Raw genomic sequence first — 18,096 nt, forward strand, 5'->3', positions numbered from 1 at the left:
TGGCGGTTTTTATTTCATTTTTGCGTTGTCATTCCACGTCGGTTGTGAAAACTCGATGTTGGTTGTTTTGTAGACGTCTCCTTTTGCGATTTTTGTAACTTGACCGTCGTATTTTCAGCTTTAACCCATTATTTTTAATTTTTGATTTGTCGTGCCCAAAGCCTACAGAATGAAAATGTGATCGGAATTAAAATGATATATAGAGCTATGAATTAATGTCATACAATTAACTGCATAACTAATGTCATATATTACAACAATCAATCAATCCATATATCTTCACACCCATGTCTAATATTCTCACTCCCAAACTCACCCACTAGGTCATCAAATGTGTCAACATTTGGTATCCCTCTAATAAATGGCTCACACTCAATTCTAATATCACCTAGCACATCATCACCAATAACATCATTATATTCTGTATTAGGCATTGATAACACTACCGACCAACCACGATGCATTGGGTCGTCAACATAAAATACTTGTTTGACTTGAGAAGCCATAACAAATTGGTCATTCCTGTGTCCAATTTTACTCAGATCTACAAGGGTAAATCCAAGTTCGTCGACTACAAGGCCCGAAGTGTTATCTATCCAATCACACCTCAAGACTGGGATTCTAAATTTTTGGTAGTCAAAATCCCAAATTTCTTGAATAACCCCATAAAAACCCATATTGGAGACAATAGGGTTTTTATCCTTGGCACTAGCAACTTGCATAGTATGTGCAAGTAAATAAACTCCACTATTTTGGACAGTTCGCACATCATCTTGTGCCTTGGTGTTAAATTTGACACCATTAATAAGATAGCTCCTATATGATGGCACTGCCATGCTTGGACCAGCTGCTGACCACCTCAAATTTTCTGATACGCCATTATTGTATTCCCCATTAAATTCACTTTGAACCTGCAAATTAAATATGTATCTTAATTCAATGTAACATATATATAGAAAGAAAGAAAATTAAAATAAGTTCAATATGTCATTCAATAACATATATACCTTAAAGCGTAGCCATTGAATGAAAGTGCTATTGTGCTTATCTTGTAGCCACTTTGTTCTCTTTCTAAATTTTGGATAAGTGGTCTTAATGTGGATCATATGTTCCCTACAATTGACACGAAAAAATCACGCATTACGATCCCTTGTATATAAGATAAACATAAGGAGTAATAATATTTAAAATTGCTACACATGAAAAATTAAACTCATACGTACTCGATATAAGGTAGGACTTCCTCCGTATTCTCCAAGACATATAGATGTGCCTGATTCAACAAGTCCATATCAACTAAGCTCACTGTGCAACCTGATAATGGCTTTGAAACTCCCATATTCTGGCTTGAAGGCACTCCAATTGTACTAACATCAGATAAATGCTTGGTAGAAAACTCTACAGCTTCTTCAGCTATATACCGCTCAGCAATGCAACCTTCGGGACGAGTACGATTCTGAACATACCCCTTTAGCACTTTCATATATCTTTCAAACGGATACATCCATCTAAAATATACTGGCCCACATAGACGAACTTGTCTGACAAGATGTACTACTAGATGAACCATGATATCAAAGAATGAAGGGGGAAAGTACTTCTCAAGCAAACACAAAGTAACTACTACATTTTCTTCCAACTTATCTAGCTTGGAAACATCTACCGTCTCTGCACATATAGCATTGAAGAAGAAGCACAATCGAGTTATTACATACCTTGCAGGCTTCTCCAAAACAGAACGAATTGCCACAGGGAGCAATTGTTGCATCAAGGTATGACAATCATGAGATTTAAGGCCAAGAAGTCTTGAATCTTTTAAAGATACAAGATTTTTTATATTTGAAGAATAACCTTCAGGAACCTTCATACCATAAAAAGAATTGCAAACCGCTCTCTTCTCTGCTCTTGACAAATTCCAAGGCCCTGGAGGCAAGTGAGTACGTTTTTCTCCATACTCGGGTTGCAAATCAATTTTTACCCCCATGTTCAATAAGTCTAACCGAGCAGCAATCCCATCTTTATATTTTCCAGGGATCTCTAGCAATGTACCAATGATACTATCGCAAACATTCTTCTCAATGTGCATAACATCTAGGGCATGCCTCACAGGGAGGTATTTCCAATACTCGAGATCAAAGAATTTTGATTTCTTCTTCCAACAAACTCTGTCACCATCATTCTCACCAACACTTCCCCCATTTTTCGAGCCCCATATGTAATTAATATCTTCAACCATATGCAGCACTTCTTCTCCGGTTAATGGCTCGGGAGGCATGCCATATTCAGGTTTCCCATTAAAAGCTGCACGTTGCCTCCTATATGGATGATTGATTGGTAACCACTTTCTATGCCCAATGTAACAAATTTTGTGGCCATTTTTCAACCTGTGACTAGGTGTATCATCGCCGCATATTGGACAAGCTTTATATCCTTTAACGACACAACCAGATAAGTTTCCATAAAGTATAAGTGTTCCCTTATAGCTTTGTGCCATGTCCAAATCTTATAGCTTTGGTCAATTCCATTAAAGTATAAGTGTTCCCTTATAATTCCAACCCCAAACAATCGAATATTCCCACATTTAACACATGGACAACGAATCTCAGTTGTATTTCCAAGATTTTCTGACGCAAAATTCAAAAATCCTTCCACCCCTAACTCATATCCCTTCGATCTTCTATCCGCATGCATCCATGACTTATCCACCTCACACTCTATAAAATTCATATAAATATATATATATATATATATATATATATATATATATATATATATTAAAGTGGAAAGACCAGCAATGAAACACTACCTCATTCAAACAGTAGAGAACAAAATGAAAATTAAATATAAAACATGGACAAGACGATGGTTTGAACAAAATAATCGTCGTTTAATATAAATTCAGACGACGGCATCTATAGTCAACGTCGTCATTAAGATACCCAAACCCAGAAATTTGTACGAGGTTCTGGTAGCCTAAAGACGACGTTTAATGGAGAAACATTCGTCTTTAGGCTACAATTGCGGCTTAAAACTCAGACGACATGAGTAAATGAACAACCGACGTATAGTAAACATTTGGACGACGGTTTGATCCGTCAATCGTCGTCGTAGTTAAAAAAAAACAGCTTAAGTCTCCCATCCCCATTCTTTTTCCAAGAACCCATGGCCAAACAAACATAAAAGAATCCAAACATAGAGTAATTATTACAAGAATGCAAACACCAAAACATAAAAGAACCCTAATATAGCTACCAATTAAGAACCCATAGCTACCAACAAAAACATTTATGGATTTAAGAAGAAGAGATTAGGGTTAAAGGGACTATGGTTGTACTTACATGGATATTGAGAGAGAGCTGCGAGAATATAACAACTGCTTGAGAGAGAGCTTGGAGAATCAACGTACCTAATGCTTTGAGAGAGAGCTAAGAGAATATAACAAAAACTTGAGAGAGAGCTGAGAGAATTAGGGTTAAAACTAGAGTTGTACTTACGTGGATATTGAGAGAGAGCTGAGAGAATATGACAACTGCTTGAGAGAGAGCGAAAACTTTCCAACAAATTTATGTTGAAGAGAGAGAATGAACTACTTGAGGGTTAAAGGGAAATTCTGAAAATTTTAGGTCGCGGTCAAAAATTTTAAAGTACCGCGTTTTTAAACGACGAAGGTCAATACTTATATGGACGTCTAATTACTACTTACGACGGCGGATTCTACACAGAACCGACGTTGTAAACATAACGCACGTCGCTATTTTATAACCGACTTCATAGACCGAATTCAATTAGTCTTGGTTTATGTAGTTGACCAAAACAGCGGGAGAAAACCGGCGTCGTTTCAAACATCCCTAAACCCTAAACCCTAAACCCTAAATTTTACAATAATTTTTAAAAAATACACAAATATGAGAAAAATGAACTGAAAATTGCTATTGACTCCTTACAACAATGCCTTCTACAATAGTAGGCTAAAATATGGATTTCATAATTTTGAATTTATGGGCACCAATGGATCACATAAACTTTAGGGTTATGTTATGTAAAGTATAAGGAGTACCGTGCTTTGTCTCTAAATTTGTTTGAATTTTGTTATCATTTGAACTTTGAAAACTAAAATTACATTTTTCAGGCCTTAACGGGCAAGATATTGTCTCAATCAGTGCATAGAATTTGTCAGTATATTTTTTCGGATTTTGTTTTGAATATATTATTAATATTAGTAATTAAATACAATAAAAAAATATTTCTAAAATTATATTTTTAAAGCTTTAGGATAGAGACAATATTTCAATGAGTGCTTGGTAGTTTTCAGTTTAATTTTTGGATTTAGTTTTGAATTTAATATGGAATTAAATAAAATATAAAAGTCATTAAAAATTAAAAGAAAAATGACATAGCCGACGTTGTATCCTTTTACAACGACGTTAAGCCTCACAAAATGACTTCATTTATTTTTTAGACGTCGAAACGAATAGAAAACGATGTCTTTTTAGATAACTGACGTGGATTATTGTATTACCACGTCATTTTATGTTATATCGCTAACGTTGTTTATCTATACAACGTCAAATGTTTAATAATAACCGCCTTTGTATATTATTAAGACGTCGATATGGTTATACTAACCGACGTAGTATATCCGTACAAAATTCACCTATAGAGAGATGAATTAATTATAAACCGTCGTGTTTATTACTATTACATGTCGTTTTTAAGAATTGCCGACCATTGTGTACACATATGAGACGTGTAAATTAGAATCAGACGTCGGTTTTTGGGAACTAAACAAGTTTTTAAAAAAAAAAATTTTTTTTTTTATAGTTGTTCGCTTGATTACAACAAAAATATTTATGTACATTTTAAATAAACTAAAATAAACCTAAACATTGTTCATAAATATTTATGTACATCAATTATCCTTCGGTAATAAGTTGTTCACGAATTCTGCCCACTCATGCCTAACTTCGTCAATATCCTCTTGTTTATGCTGAACTTTATCTTTTATCTTTTCGAACTGCAAAATAAACCAAAAAACGGACGTGTTATAAAGATACAAACGACGGTTTTAAACAAAAATCTGACGTAGTAAAATAGAGAAAGTATATCTAAAATTTTGCGTTTTACCTTCTTCTCGAAATTTAGGTCTGGATCATGAATTATATCTCTCATGAATCGCATCACGTAATAGCCACACTCTACACTTGTTGGTTGTTCAGGAGTGCTGTGTAGATTTTTCCAAATGGCCTGCTATTTACGTGAATTTTTGTTTATATGAATGTTAAACATTTTAATTGACCCGTTACAAGAAAACAAAGGGTATTAATGACAAAACAAAAAATTTAAATACAAATAGTAACCGTCGTGGTAAATCAGTCAAAACGACAGATTTGAAAAAAAAAAAAGACGTGATATTTTGTTTCAAACGGCGGTAACAAATTACCGTCGTTGTGTAACATTATAACGTCGGTAAGAGTAAAACGTCGTATAACAAAAAATTGAACATAAAAATTAAAACGTTCTTAAATAAAACCCAAACGACGTGGTAGTTAAATTAACACGACATTTTTAAGAAAATAATGGCGTAATAAATTATTTAACACGTCAGTAATAACTTACCGTCGTTATATGTTCATTATAACGTCGGTATTATTAAAAACCGTCGTATATTTAAATACTTTAAAGGAAAAAAAATCTTAGATCAGAAGAAATCAACTTACATATTCACTATATTTTTCATGTCGTCGTCAACCATGCGTTTTGGCAGTGAATTCATGTAATAGGCAGTCTCCGTTGCTGATCTCACAATTACCATCACCCAATGACCCCTGCACATAATAATTCATATAGGTTAAATACTACTACAAAGAAAAATATTACAAGCTTAGGAAAATACTTTAAATGGTACTAACCCTGGATTATAAGGGACCAAGAAAAATTGATTCTCATCTGCTATTTTCAGGCGGTTTGACAGTTTTTTTTATTCGGTCTGATATTGATCCAGATTCAGAGCTCACTAGCCCAGGGTCCACGAGGCCAACAAGGTTTACCATATTTGCCATTTTTAAATAGTCAAATAGGAACCTAAATATATGAAAGTCAATTAAATGAGATTTTAATTTAAAAGAAAGGGAAATGTAAAACAAAATGGGATTTCTAGAATTACCTCATGTATATTGATATCACTGTGGTTCCAATCTCAACCATGGAACCAAACTGCAAAATATCTTCAGGTAAGAGGAAGGTATGATGCTCAAAGCCAAACACTTCCTTGGGCATGTGAACTATCACAGCCTCCTTAGTAGGCAACAACTTGGTCTGGACATGTTGGCATAAGGCTAACAGAGGAGGTGGCATGTCTAGCTTTGAGAGATCCTGTTACAAGAAATAAATAAAGAAATATAAGTTAGTGTGTGAACTAAAATAAACGACTCTAACTAAACCCAAAAAACAGACGTGGTATATAATATAAATGACGGTTTCTAGTAAATACTGACGGAGGAAAGGTTATACACGTCGGTAAATACATAACCGTCGTTGTGTGGAATTTATAACGTTGCTATACTATAGAAAGGTCGTCTAATTAAAATGCAGTTAATGAAATCATGAAATAGACGACGGTTTATAAAGGATTAGACGATGGCAAAAATCACAGTCGTTATTTTTAATGTCCAATAATTTGCAAAACAAGTAAAAGCGTCGTGGTATTTAACTAAACACGACGCTTCTTGGAAGAAACTGACGTATTATTGTTTTCTAACGTGGGTAAATATATACCTTCGTTATTTTAAATTTTAACTAAACATGACGTCTGTTTAAAATTTAAAAGGCAGAAATAGAAAATAGCAGAGATTTTACCGTGTCCTCTTCCTGTTTTCCAGCAGTATCAGCTTCAGGCTTTGGATCTTCTAATTCCAAAGCTAGGGGTCTGATACCAGTGGCCCCAGAGCAGCTTGCCTTATCAGACATTGGATTTTTTGGGCTTTGATCTTAAGGGGGTAGAGTAATTGGAGGAATTGGAGAAATTGGGGTTTTGAGCATCTGGCTGGGATCAAAATTAGGAACTAGTTGACGGAAATATGCTAACATAGCCTCCCTCTCTGCTCTTACTGCTTCCATTATAGTTTCCCTTGACTTCGCCTCAATCCTCAAGGTCTCTTCTCTGACTGCCTCCCTCACACTTTCCTTCAATTTGTCACCCAATTTCACTCTCTGCTGTTTCGGCAAATTGAAGAACTGAGTTGGGGAAACGCCAGTACCAACTCCTCTGACTCTCCCACCATGCTCGGGGGTTCCCAAAGCAAGAGTCAACACATCATTGGTCCCGGAGATAGTCAGAGTGCGTTCGGAGACTTGCTTTTGCAAATCGTCCTAAAAGAGAGAAAGAGAGATTGTTAGAAAACTGAGCAGGGTGTAAAACAGATAAATAAATTGACGTTGTAAATTATAAACAACGACGGTTTTCTTAAATTACTGACGTAGTATTAATTTAACACGTCTGTATTTAAAAACTGACATCCTATTCATTTTTAAACGGCGGTAAATTGAACCCGTCGTGGTGTTTATTTTATAATGTCGCTTATTTAAACGTACGACGCCTATACCAAAATAAAACACTCTGTTTTTCAAATTTATAACAGAGTTAGTGAGACTTACGATTATTTTTGCCTTCTCTGCAACCTTTGGATCAGGGATGTTTCCTGTTTTATCTTCTCTTGCCTTCTTCCATAGAACAGCTCGATCGATTTCTTCAATATTGGGCATGGTTTCAATCAAATGGTCCTCCAAACCAACATACCCTTTTCTAGACAACCTACGGTTGTACTCCAATTTCTCCCTCCTCTGTTTCTGCTCAGTATGCTTAGCCTCAAAATCTGGGGTTAACCTTGAAGCTACGAAGGCATCCCATTGCGATTTCTCTATGAACTTATAAAGCGCAGGGGTTTCTTTTAACTTCTCCTTGTCATGTGCGAATGGAAGGATATACTGCCTAGTTACGTTATACTTGAAATCCTTCCATTTTTTGGCGGCAGACGACAAGACCATGTTCTTGTACCTATCCGCAATAACATAGGACATTTGAACAGCTTCCCAAATCTGCTCCTTCACGTCCTTGGGCAATTGAGTCCATTTCTTGTCCACAAGAGGGACTCTGGTGCGTGCCAAAACACCAATGTAAGGCTCCTCAACAAATGTGGCTGTGCTCGAGTCTTTCTCGGAAGTGGAGGAAAATCTCATCCTCTTCGAGGGTTTGCTTTGAATTGATTTTTCTTCTTCCAATTGAGCCTTTGAAACTGATTTGGCTACATCCCCTTGTGCCTTTGAAACAGAGTTGGCCTCTGAAGCTTGAGCTTCCTTGTTTTGAGATTTCGAAACCATTTTTAATTAATCTGCAAGGAAAACAACGTCGGTTATTAATAAGAAACGACGTAATAATAAAGAAACAACGTCCTAAAATATAGCCGTGATATCGCATTAGGACGATGGGTATAAAACAACACCGTCGTCGTAAATATAACACCACGACGTTAATACTAAAACAGCGACGTCCTATTAAACAGTCTCTCAGACCATATATGGAAATAAGACGACGGTTTTATATCTTTCATGACGTAAATGTGTATACACTACGTCGGTAACTCATCCTAAGAACCGACGTGGTTTAAAATTTACAACATCAAACACAAAACGACTGTTCTTCTCCCACAAGACGACCGTCGTGGTGTGTCCATTCTATCGTCGAAAACAAGATAGAACTGTCGTCTTTTGGCGTCGTGAGAGTATGGACTTCTGAATTTAATCAAAACCAGTGAAAGATTTCCTCAATTTGACAGAATCTTGTTTCTAGACAACGACGGCTTTCAAATGAAATGTAAAAAAAGGGAAGAGAGTGAGAAAAAACCTTTGGCGTGCAAAGAAAGTTTCCTTCCGACGAAGACGAAGATGAAGATGGTGATTTGGAGACGAAGACAAAGATTCAGACGATGATGCTGCTTTTGGGAAATGAGAGGGAAACTGCAATATTTTATCGGTGACGAAAAGTTTATATATTTTCCCAAAGTTCAATACAATGACGTTTTTATTACAAAACCGCCGTATTATTTAGTTATAACGACGGTAAATAATTCAGAACTGACGTGGTTATCACAACTGCCGAACGACTTTTGGAATTCCGATGTGGTTATGATGGCGCTTGTTTATCTAAACTGACATTGTACTTAGAAATTCAACGACTATATATTTTAATAAACCGACGTGGTTACTTTGGGGTTTTGAAAACGACGTTGTTCTCTTTTTAGTACGCGCCAAATGACTTTTGGATTTCCGATGTAGTTATGACGGCGCTTGTTTATCTAAATTGACGTTATACTTCGAAATTCAACGACTATGTATTTTAATAAACCGACGTGGTTACTTTGGGTTTCTGAAAACGATGTCGTTCTCTTTTTAATACGCGCCAAATGACTTTTGGATTTCCGATGTAGTTATGACGGCGCTTGTTTATCTAAACTGACGTTGATTATTCAAATATGACGTCGCTATGTATATTAGAACCGACGTGGATATTTACGATAATTTGTTTAAATATGATTTTTTCACACATTTTTTAACTCGCAGTTTTCAATTAGGGTTCCAACTTCTTCTTGCCCTTTGCTCTGTCTCATCAAATTCTAAAAAATTGTCTTTCTGAAAGCAAATGGGTTTGCAGAATGATTCCTCACAAGACCCAGCATGAGTTTGCAGAATGATTCCTCACAAGACCAAGCATGGGTTTGCAGCCGCACTTGCCCGTTTGAAGGCATACGAGGGTGTTCCTGATGCTCCTTATGATAAGATAAAGAGGATGGTCATTCTTGATGCTCTAAAGTGAGCTTTTCACACTTTGTTGATTTTGATTTTATGAAATTATTAGATATTGATCTGTGGCTGTGCAGGAGCTTGAGAACAAGAGGAAGGAGAGGGCCCAGCTTGCATATGAGAGGAAGAAACAGTTGAACAAGCTGAGGGTTTAGGTAGAAAAGAAACCACGATGTATTTGCCTAATTTGTGTACATATATTGTGTAAATATTGAAGAGATTTGCCTTTTAAGATGAAAATGTTGTTGAGGATTGAGAATTAAATTTTGTTTTGTGTTAAGAAAGATATTACCAAAATAAAAGAAAAATTAATTAATATTAAAAAGCTATAAAAATAAGACGGGCTTCCCCAAGATGATTTTCACTCTTTAATGGCTGGTTGTTTTCATTGCTTTAATTTTTCCATTAATGTTTCAGCTAGTATATGTTACTTGTGAGTATACGATTGATTGTATACATATAGCTTTCTCCAAGTAAACATTTACAAGATTTCGGTTGAACATTTGTTTTGTTTCATTGTTGTTATTTTGATTTAAACTATTTGCTTCAAGTTCATTACTTCTAGTTTAATCATCACAACACTTAGGTTTCATTTGTGATTGAGATAGATGAATCTGTGAAACCATAACTCACTTCATACATCAAACTACATGCAACTTGAGCTTGGTGCTCTTGAGAGAATCTGCTGCTAAGAGATAAAGAAAAGGTGCTTGCTGAGAGATTGGATTGCAGCTGCCTGATAGATGAGCTAAGTCTTCTTTCGTTTTTCTTGTATTTCTTAATTGAGCAGATTGGATCTCTCCTGGCTTGGTGCCCCCAGTTTTTCACCCTATTGGGTTTTCTGGGTCAACAATTATCGTGTGTTATTTACATTCCGCTGTTACTAGTTTTAATTTATTAACCACGAAATTGTTTGTGTTTGTGCTTGTGTGCTTTTAAAGTACTTAAAATTTTAAAAAGGGTAGTCTTTTTCTTCTCACCTACTTCACCCCCCCTCTGTAGGCTTTTAGAGCTTAGGGCCTGGTTTTACATATTGTACATTTATTGTACTGGTATTGCTATTGCAATGTAAACTGTGAGTACGAAATTAAAGGGCCTGGAATGTAACTCCAAATGGATCCAAAACATTAAAGTTCTTAGAATTCCATTATTACACAGTTATCGTGATACTCCTACTACACCTTCTTTTTTTATTACAAATTCAGCCGATGCATGGGGCAAATGGGGGGCAAATACAATATCAAATGTCCTATGTGTTTGACTAGATATAGTTGGTGAAGGAGCATTACGACTGTTAACCCCAATAGATTGATGATGTCTTGCCAAGAGCACCCTTGAATTTATGCAATGTGCCCAAGCCAGTCCCAAAGCTGGACTCACCTGTGTGCCTGATGTGTGCAGGCACTCCAAGTTTCCCAACCTCACCCCATTCACTCCATCATGTGGCCCAATAAAATCCATCACTTGGTTAGTGACAACCACCGACAACCCAAACTTATTTGCTAAAAGCCTTCAATGTCCCAGATATCTTGAAGAACATTTCAGACCGCCCTTTCAAATCTGCCGATGTTGTCTGATACTGTGATCTAAACAATGTAGCAATGGAATCAATGACAATGAGTTTCACAGGTAACCGGGTGTGATCAATGGTAATAAATGCTTGTATGTCTCGAAGGACATGGATGAGTTGTTGAGCATCATGAATGCCATGAACATATATGTCTTACAATGGCTCCATCCCTATTAAGTTGGGGTATGATGCATGATAAAGGTTGCCTAGTTGTTGCAATCGACGAAATGAGAAGCTGAATTCTGTGAATATGCAGAGGGAGGAGCCCCCTAGTCCGCCATGTGAGGGTGGGAGCTGAGCTCTAACCGTAAGTTGGAGACAAAGTTGCGTCTTTCCGGAACCTCTCTCCCCTACCAATTCTGTTATGGAGTTGCAGGGTATCCCACCGCTTAAGCAGCCATCTAGTGTTGGGCATCCGATGGATAATTTAGGGGTTGAAAGAGGAAGGAGCATGAGGTTTTGTGGTGTCATGTTTCTGTAATTTAAGGGGGGGGGGGGGGGGGATGTGATGGTGATGCAAGGCATGATTTGTATATATAGAGTCCATATTGAAGGTGTGTAATGTAGGCCATCTGTCTTTTAAGGGATGTATACTTCATCCCTTTCCCAATTTTTAATTTAATTTTGGTTTACTTTTTTGTAATTTTTTCGTCTAATATATTTTAAAAACCATGCTGATGCAGTACCTACTGCAATAGGATCGTATTGCAACTCTATTGTACTCTTATTGACATCATATTGCCATTAAACACATGCTAATTGTGGAGTTATTGCCTCTATATCGCCACTGAACTGGATACGGATAAACTGTATACGCAAAAAATACAAAAAGAGGCATCATAATTCCATAAAATCTAATTTTGAAACTTACATAATACAACCAAAGGCCACCCCATAGTTACATAATACAAAAAGAGGCCACCTAAACATGATTCCATTTTACACGTTGTTTCCACTACATTTTACAGCCAGTCCAAAGTCATATTAAAGTGTCACAAATTTCCTGCTGTTGCCACATTCGAAGTTGCATACTCTTCAATTGCGGCGACCGCGACCCATGAAATTCATGACCCGCCCACAGTGATGTTGTCCCAGTTTCCTTTTGGATCCACTATTTTTGTAAACTTACGAAATAGTTCGAATCTGGTTTCCACTTGTTGCTTCAATTGGGCCATTTCATCAGATTCCTTGAATACCATAATTGCAGTGGCAGGGGCAATTTCAATTTTGGCTTTCATACCCTTTATATGGAGGAGATGCATGCGGGCATGATAACGAGAGCAAAATGTGCGCTTTCTTATGACTTCCCACCTAGCTTGGCCCTCCACAATTTTTGAAACTATGTCTGCATGGAGATTTTTCCAAAACATGGTATTGCCTCGACAATGCTGCATGCCATGGACCAAGTCTGCAGTGAGTGAATTGGGTGACTTGGCTTCTGTTTCAGTCTCCCTTCCTTTAGTAATTGAAAGCGTTGGGTTTGGTGTGAGGTTATGGTCCATAGTTTTGGATATTTATTGTAGGCTGGTGTATGACTTAATTGGAGAAAAGTGGGACTAAATGCGATGTGAGTGAAATCAGTGGGGAAGGTAATGGCTGCAAGGAGTTAATGTCATGCAAGTTTTCCCTTCAGGCAGTTTTTTTTTTTTTTTTTTTCCAAATCCCTTCATACAGCTGGGTTGATTAATATAGGCAGCCATTAATGATATGGAGTAAATCAGATAGTAATTGGCGGGAGGGATTGGGGGGAGTAATTGGCGGGAGGGATTGGGGGGAGTAATTGGCGGGATGAGGGATTGGCGGGAGTTATTGCTCAGTTGGCTGTATGCCTGTTTTTAATATATTTCTATTTTGGATTTTCCGAATTTGGTAAATTTCCCATTATGTAATTGAAATAATTTGCCTAATTTGCTTAATTCACCAACTAATACAAATTTTCCAATATGGTAATTTTCTTATTTCCCATTTCCGCAATTTCAATTCATTTCCAATGTTCCATTTTTCCTATTATCCAATTATCCAATTTGCCAATTTTACAAGTTTCCTATTTTCCATTTTCCAATGTTCCTATTTTCCTATTTTGCAAGTTTCCTTTTTTCCTATTTCCAATTTTCATATTTTCCAAGTTTCCTTTTTTTCCTTTTTCCAATTTTCCTATTTTTCAAGTTTCCTTTTTTCCTATTTCCAATTTTCCTATTTTCAAGTTTTGTTGTTTCCTTTTTCCAATTTTCCAATTTTCCTATGTTCCAAGTTTCGTTTTTTCCTTTTTCCAATTTTCCAATTTTCCAAGTTTCGTTTTTCCCGATTTCCAATTTTCCTATTTTCCAAGTTTCCTGTTTTCCTATTTTCAATTTTCCACTTTTCCTTTTTTCCTATTTCCATTTTTCCAATTTTCCAATTTTCTAATTTTCCAAGTTTCCTTTTTTCCTATTTCCTATTTTCCTATTTTCCAAGTTTCCTTTTGTCCTATTTCCAATTTTCCAATTTTTCTATTTTCCAAGTTTCCTTATTTCCAATTTTCCAATTTTCCAATTTTCCTATTTTCCAAGTTTCTTTTTTTCCAATTTTCGAATTGGCCTATTTCATATTTGCCTAATTTACTTTTTCTATGTTCCAATTTGTACGTGGGAATTTTCGTATTTCCCCAAAGTTTCATATATTCCTCTATATATATAATTGGTTAGTTACTTAGTCCTTTTTTGGCCTGAAATCCACAATTTCCATTTTCTCATTAAGGTTTGGTTTTGTTTCGTTTGTAAGGCACTTTTATTGCTGTTATTGTAATGCTCTACTGCTGTAAATGACAGCCAAGTTGTAAATGGTGTCGTTTGCAATCCCATCAATTTAATGCACCAACTAAATGCTAATATACTTCAGACAAGTTCCTACATATAACTGAAGCTTCCTACTAGTGGTTAGTTACATAGTCCTTTTTTGGCATGAAATCCACAATTTCCTTTTTCTCATTAAGGTTTGGTTTTTGTTGTTTGTAAGGCACTTTTATTCCTGTTATTGTAATGCTCTACTGCTGTAAATGACAGCCAAGTAGTAAAAGGTGTAGTTTGCAAGCCAATCAATTTAACTCACCAACTAAATACCCAATATACTTCAGACAAGTTCCTGTTAGAAATGTGCCCTAAGAGCCAATACATTTGATGTAATCTCCTTAGAATACATTTCATATATGATATATAAAGGGCAAACTTATTTGTTATCTTTTACATCATGTAAAGAAACAAATGTCCAGGGTATGCTAAATAAGAAATAAAGTAATCTAAAGAAGATTAGATTCGGGAGACCTTTAATCTCTAACTGTAGCATCCCAAAATGTTCCTAATCATAGGTTATCAAATGGGCATTGATAAACCGTCAAGATTAGCACATATTATGTATGCTCAATTGGGAGGATGGTTAGTCTCAAACCATTTGTGTAGTTGACACTAATACAAGTATGTGGGTGCTCATTAGTGAATGAGTACACTGAACGCGATCAACCGTAGTTCTCATATGGAGTATTTATCTACATGTCAAATGAGAACTCATAGTTGCAATAATGCAAATTAGTCCTTAGACCTGAGGCATCATGGTTGTCCTGTGATGCATTATTGATCTTTGATAGCTCTTAAAGTCAAGCCGTAAAAGATTTGTCTTAAGTGTTGTTGGGATCTCTTAATTCATCATAGGGGCATGTGAATGTACAATAAGGAATCTCTACTTTCGATAAAGAAGGAGAATGTTTCAAGATGTGATTCAGTAAATCTTTGGCCAAAGTATTTTGAGCTTGATTTAGAAAGTTGTTCTTAATCATGTTCTTTTGAATCACATGAGGTTATAAATCATATTAGGGGTTTGACATAAACAATCCATACCCTAATAATATGATTTGAAACATTGTATAAGAGAAGGACCGTATTGCATTGCAATTCCAACTGAATAGGTTCTTCATCTATTCTGGTTAGCTTGGATAGCCTTGATATATTGCTAGATGTCACTCTTGCCTTGTGGAAGTCCTAGGATTGATTGTGATCGATTCAAATAAAGGAAGAATTAAAAAGGGGTTTTAAATCCAGTTGGTTAGAAAGAGTTCTAATATTTTCCCACTGCCTTGCTAATTAGAACCTAATGGATCGCACACCTTAAATGGTTAACTTTGAGTAATACAAATGAGAATGAGGAAATCAATTTGATTGATTTGATGTGGATGATTTACTACGTGTAAAAACGTATTTGGGCCTCGGTAATAGTTAACGGAAAGCCCAAATGGTTGGGCATTAAGCCCAAGGGCTTAAGACACCTAAATATTATGGTTTAAGTGTCATAAGGCCCAAGTTTGGAAGCCCAATGAGGTTTGGCCGAAAATGCTTAAGTGAATGTGTATGGGAATTGTTTCCATAAGCTCATTCACACACAAACACAATCCAATATCAACCAAATAGGTTTGGGAGATCAAAGAGAGATAAAAGAGAGTTTTCAAAAGTGAAACTCTTTCATCTTTCAAAGTGGTTTAGATTGAAACCAATCTTGAGAATCTTGCACTAGCATCCAAGTATTCTCAAGATACTTCTTCTCATCTCAAGGTTCCATTGGTGTGGAGACTTGGAGGCCATATACTTTTGTGGCTCACATGGAGGAGAAAGATCAAGGAGCAAAGATCAAAGATCAAAGACGAAATCATGAAGAGAAGACCAAACACAAATTGGTTCATACAATTGCTTCAAGCGTAATTAGATCTTATCCTTTCTCTTGATTTTTTCATTTATGAAATCATATCAATATTCATGGCTTAAAATACTTGGAAGAAGTTTTGTTTTGAATTTAAACAACCACCATATTCTTCCGCTGCGATTAATTTGATTAATTGTATGTTTAATATTCAAATGAACTTCTTAAATTTTTTTTAAAACCAACAGTTCCTACATATAACTGAAGCTTCCTACCATTTCTGCAGCATAGGCACCTTCTTAACGGGAACGGTAATTATTGTTGCTGTTATTGTTGTTTACAAGTTTTCATAACGTCAAACTGGAGACTGAATGTACGTTTATTTGTTTTATTGCAAACTGCAGCTGTGACTTGTCCCCAGCGATACTTAAAGATGTTGGACGTACACCCTCCAAACGACCATGTCTGTTACTCGAGAGACCTGCCGTGGCATGTGCCGTTCCCATCTCCACCTGTGACTCCCAATCACGATCCCACTTCATCTGGAAGTGAGGCTGAGAGCAATGATCCGCTTGACAAAATCTGTGCCGTCAAGCAGGATCTCCAATATTTGTCAAAGGCAACAGATTGGTGGGAGACGAAATGTGATATTCATGGGCAAGTTATGGGAAACTTGTCAAACAAGTTGAACAAAGCTTATGCAGGCGAAGTTAAGCAAACTCTAAAAGAAATAAGTCGGAGCAAAGAGTTAGAGGCCCTCAAGTTAAAATTGGAAGAGACAAAGAAATATGCTGTCGAAAAATTCTCAAAATCTGAAGAATATAACCATGACATGGTTGAATGTTTCAACAACGGCTTCGAAATGTTCCGAGATTATGCTTCGATCATCTCACCAGACTACAATTGGAGTGAAATTGATGTAGTTGGTGTCAGGGAGGTGCTGAATATGGGTGGAGAGGGAATGGCTCATCATAGCCTCGTGCATGCAGCGAGGAGGAAGGCCAAAGACATGGATCTTTTAATGGACCTCTAGTAAGGGTGAGTGGTGGTTCGGTTCATGCGGTGCTGAGTGATGCGATGTCAAAGTGTTGCCTTCCTTTTCCTTTCCTGGGATAGTATTGTTAGGGTTCGGTGGGGATTTATTTTGCATGTCTAAATTGTAGTCTGTAATGGATGTGTGTATTGTATCTAAATTGACTTAATATTGCTATCCTATTGCATGTGTATTGTACTAATATTTCCTTTGTATTGTATAGATATTGTATGCATATTGCCACCCTATTGCATGTATATTGTGATACTATTGCTGTCGTATTGCGGTTATATTGCCCTAATATTGCCTCTGCAGTGAATGTATATTGGCCTAATATTGCTATTATATTGCATGTATATTGAATACGGCTCATCAATGGGTTTACGGTTTAGGCCCTACTTCATTCTAAAAGAAGACGAGGACGAGAAAGAAACAACGTGCCTTTCAAAAACAGACAGTCAGGTGCATCATAATTGCATCGTAAGACATTGTAAGAAATTATTTTAAAAAATAATAACAACTAAAAAATAATTTACAAAGAAAGGAAGGTATGAATAAATAAGCAAATGCTTTGTGATGGGTTGAAGAAAAGGATGATTACATTTGGTGGTTTGATTATGTTTGGTGGTACGATATGTTGTTCGTCTTAATCTTCATATATGTAATTGTTGTATTAATAATTGACACAAATTCATCTCGTAATCATCCAATTATTAAAGCTAAGTAAATGAAAAGAAACAAAAGAAGAAGCCCAAAATAAACAGAAATAGCAATTTCTAGTACCCTTTTATCGCTTCTGTATCGCCACTGTATCACTAACGTATCACCAGTTTATTGCGTTTTAGGAAAAACGAATTATGCACTTCCTCTGTTTTTCATTTTTGACATATGTCCATTGTTTGACCTCCATTTTCCTGTAAGGAAAACAAAGAACACATGAATTTAATTTGGAATAGATAGATAGCTTTCCATTAAA

At 36.2% G+C, this 18,096-nt stretch overlaps 1 protein-coding gene and 1 pseudogene across 1 annotated transcript; one reads left to right on the top strand and one right to left on the bottom strand.

The window, feature by feature from the left end:
• Window positions 1–11,013: 11,013 nt before the first annotated feature.
• On the bottom strand, window positions 11,014–11,896 carry LOC148293868 (DNA repair protein XRCC3 homolog pseudogene; annotated as a pseudogene).
• A 4,624-nt stretch (window positions 11,897–16,520) lies between these two features.
• Window positions 16,521–17,120, top strand: LOC148293869 (uncharacterized). The gene has a single exon (XM_088254858.1). The coding sequence runs from the start codon at window positions 16,521–16,523 to the stop codon at window positions 17,118–17,120; it is 600 nt and encodes a 199-aa protein (XP_088110984.1).
• The last annotated feature ends 976 nt before the right edge of the window (window positions 17,121–18,096 follow it).

The sequence above is a fragment of the Prunus avium genome, chromosome 6, assembly GCF_965620075.1.
Source record: "Prunus avium chromosome 6, drPruAviu1.hap1.1, whole genome shotgun sequence".
Lineage (NCBI taxonomy): Eukaryota > Viridiplantae > Streptophyta > Magnoliopsida > Rosales > Rosaceae > Prunus > Prunus avium.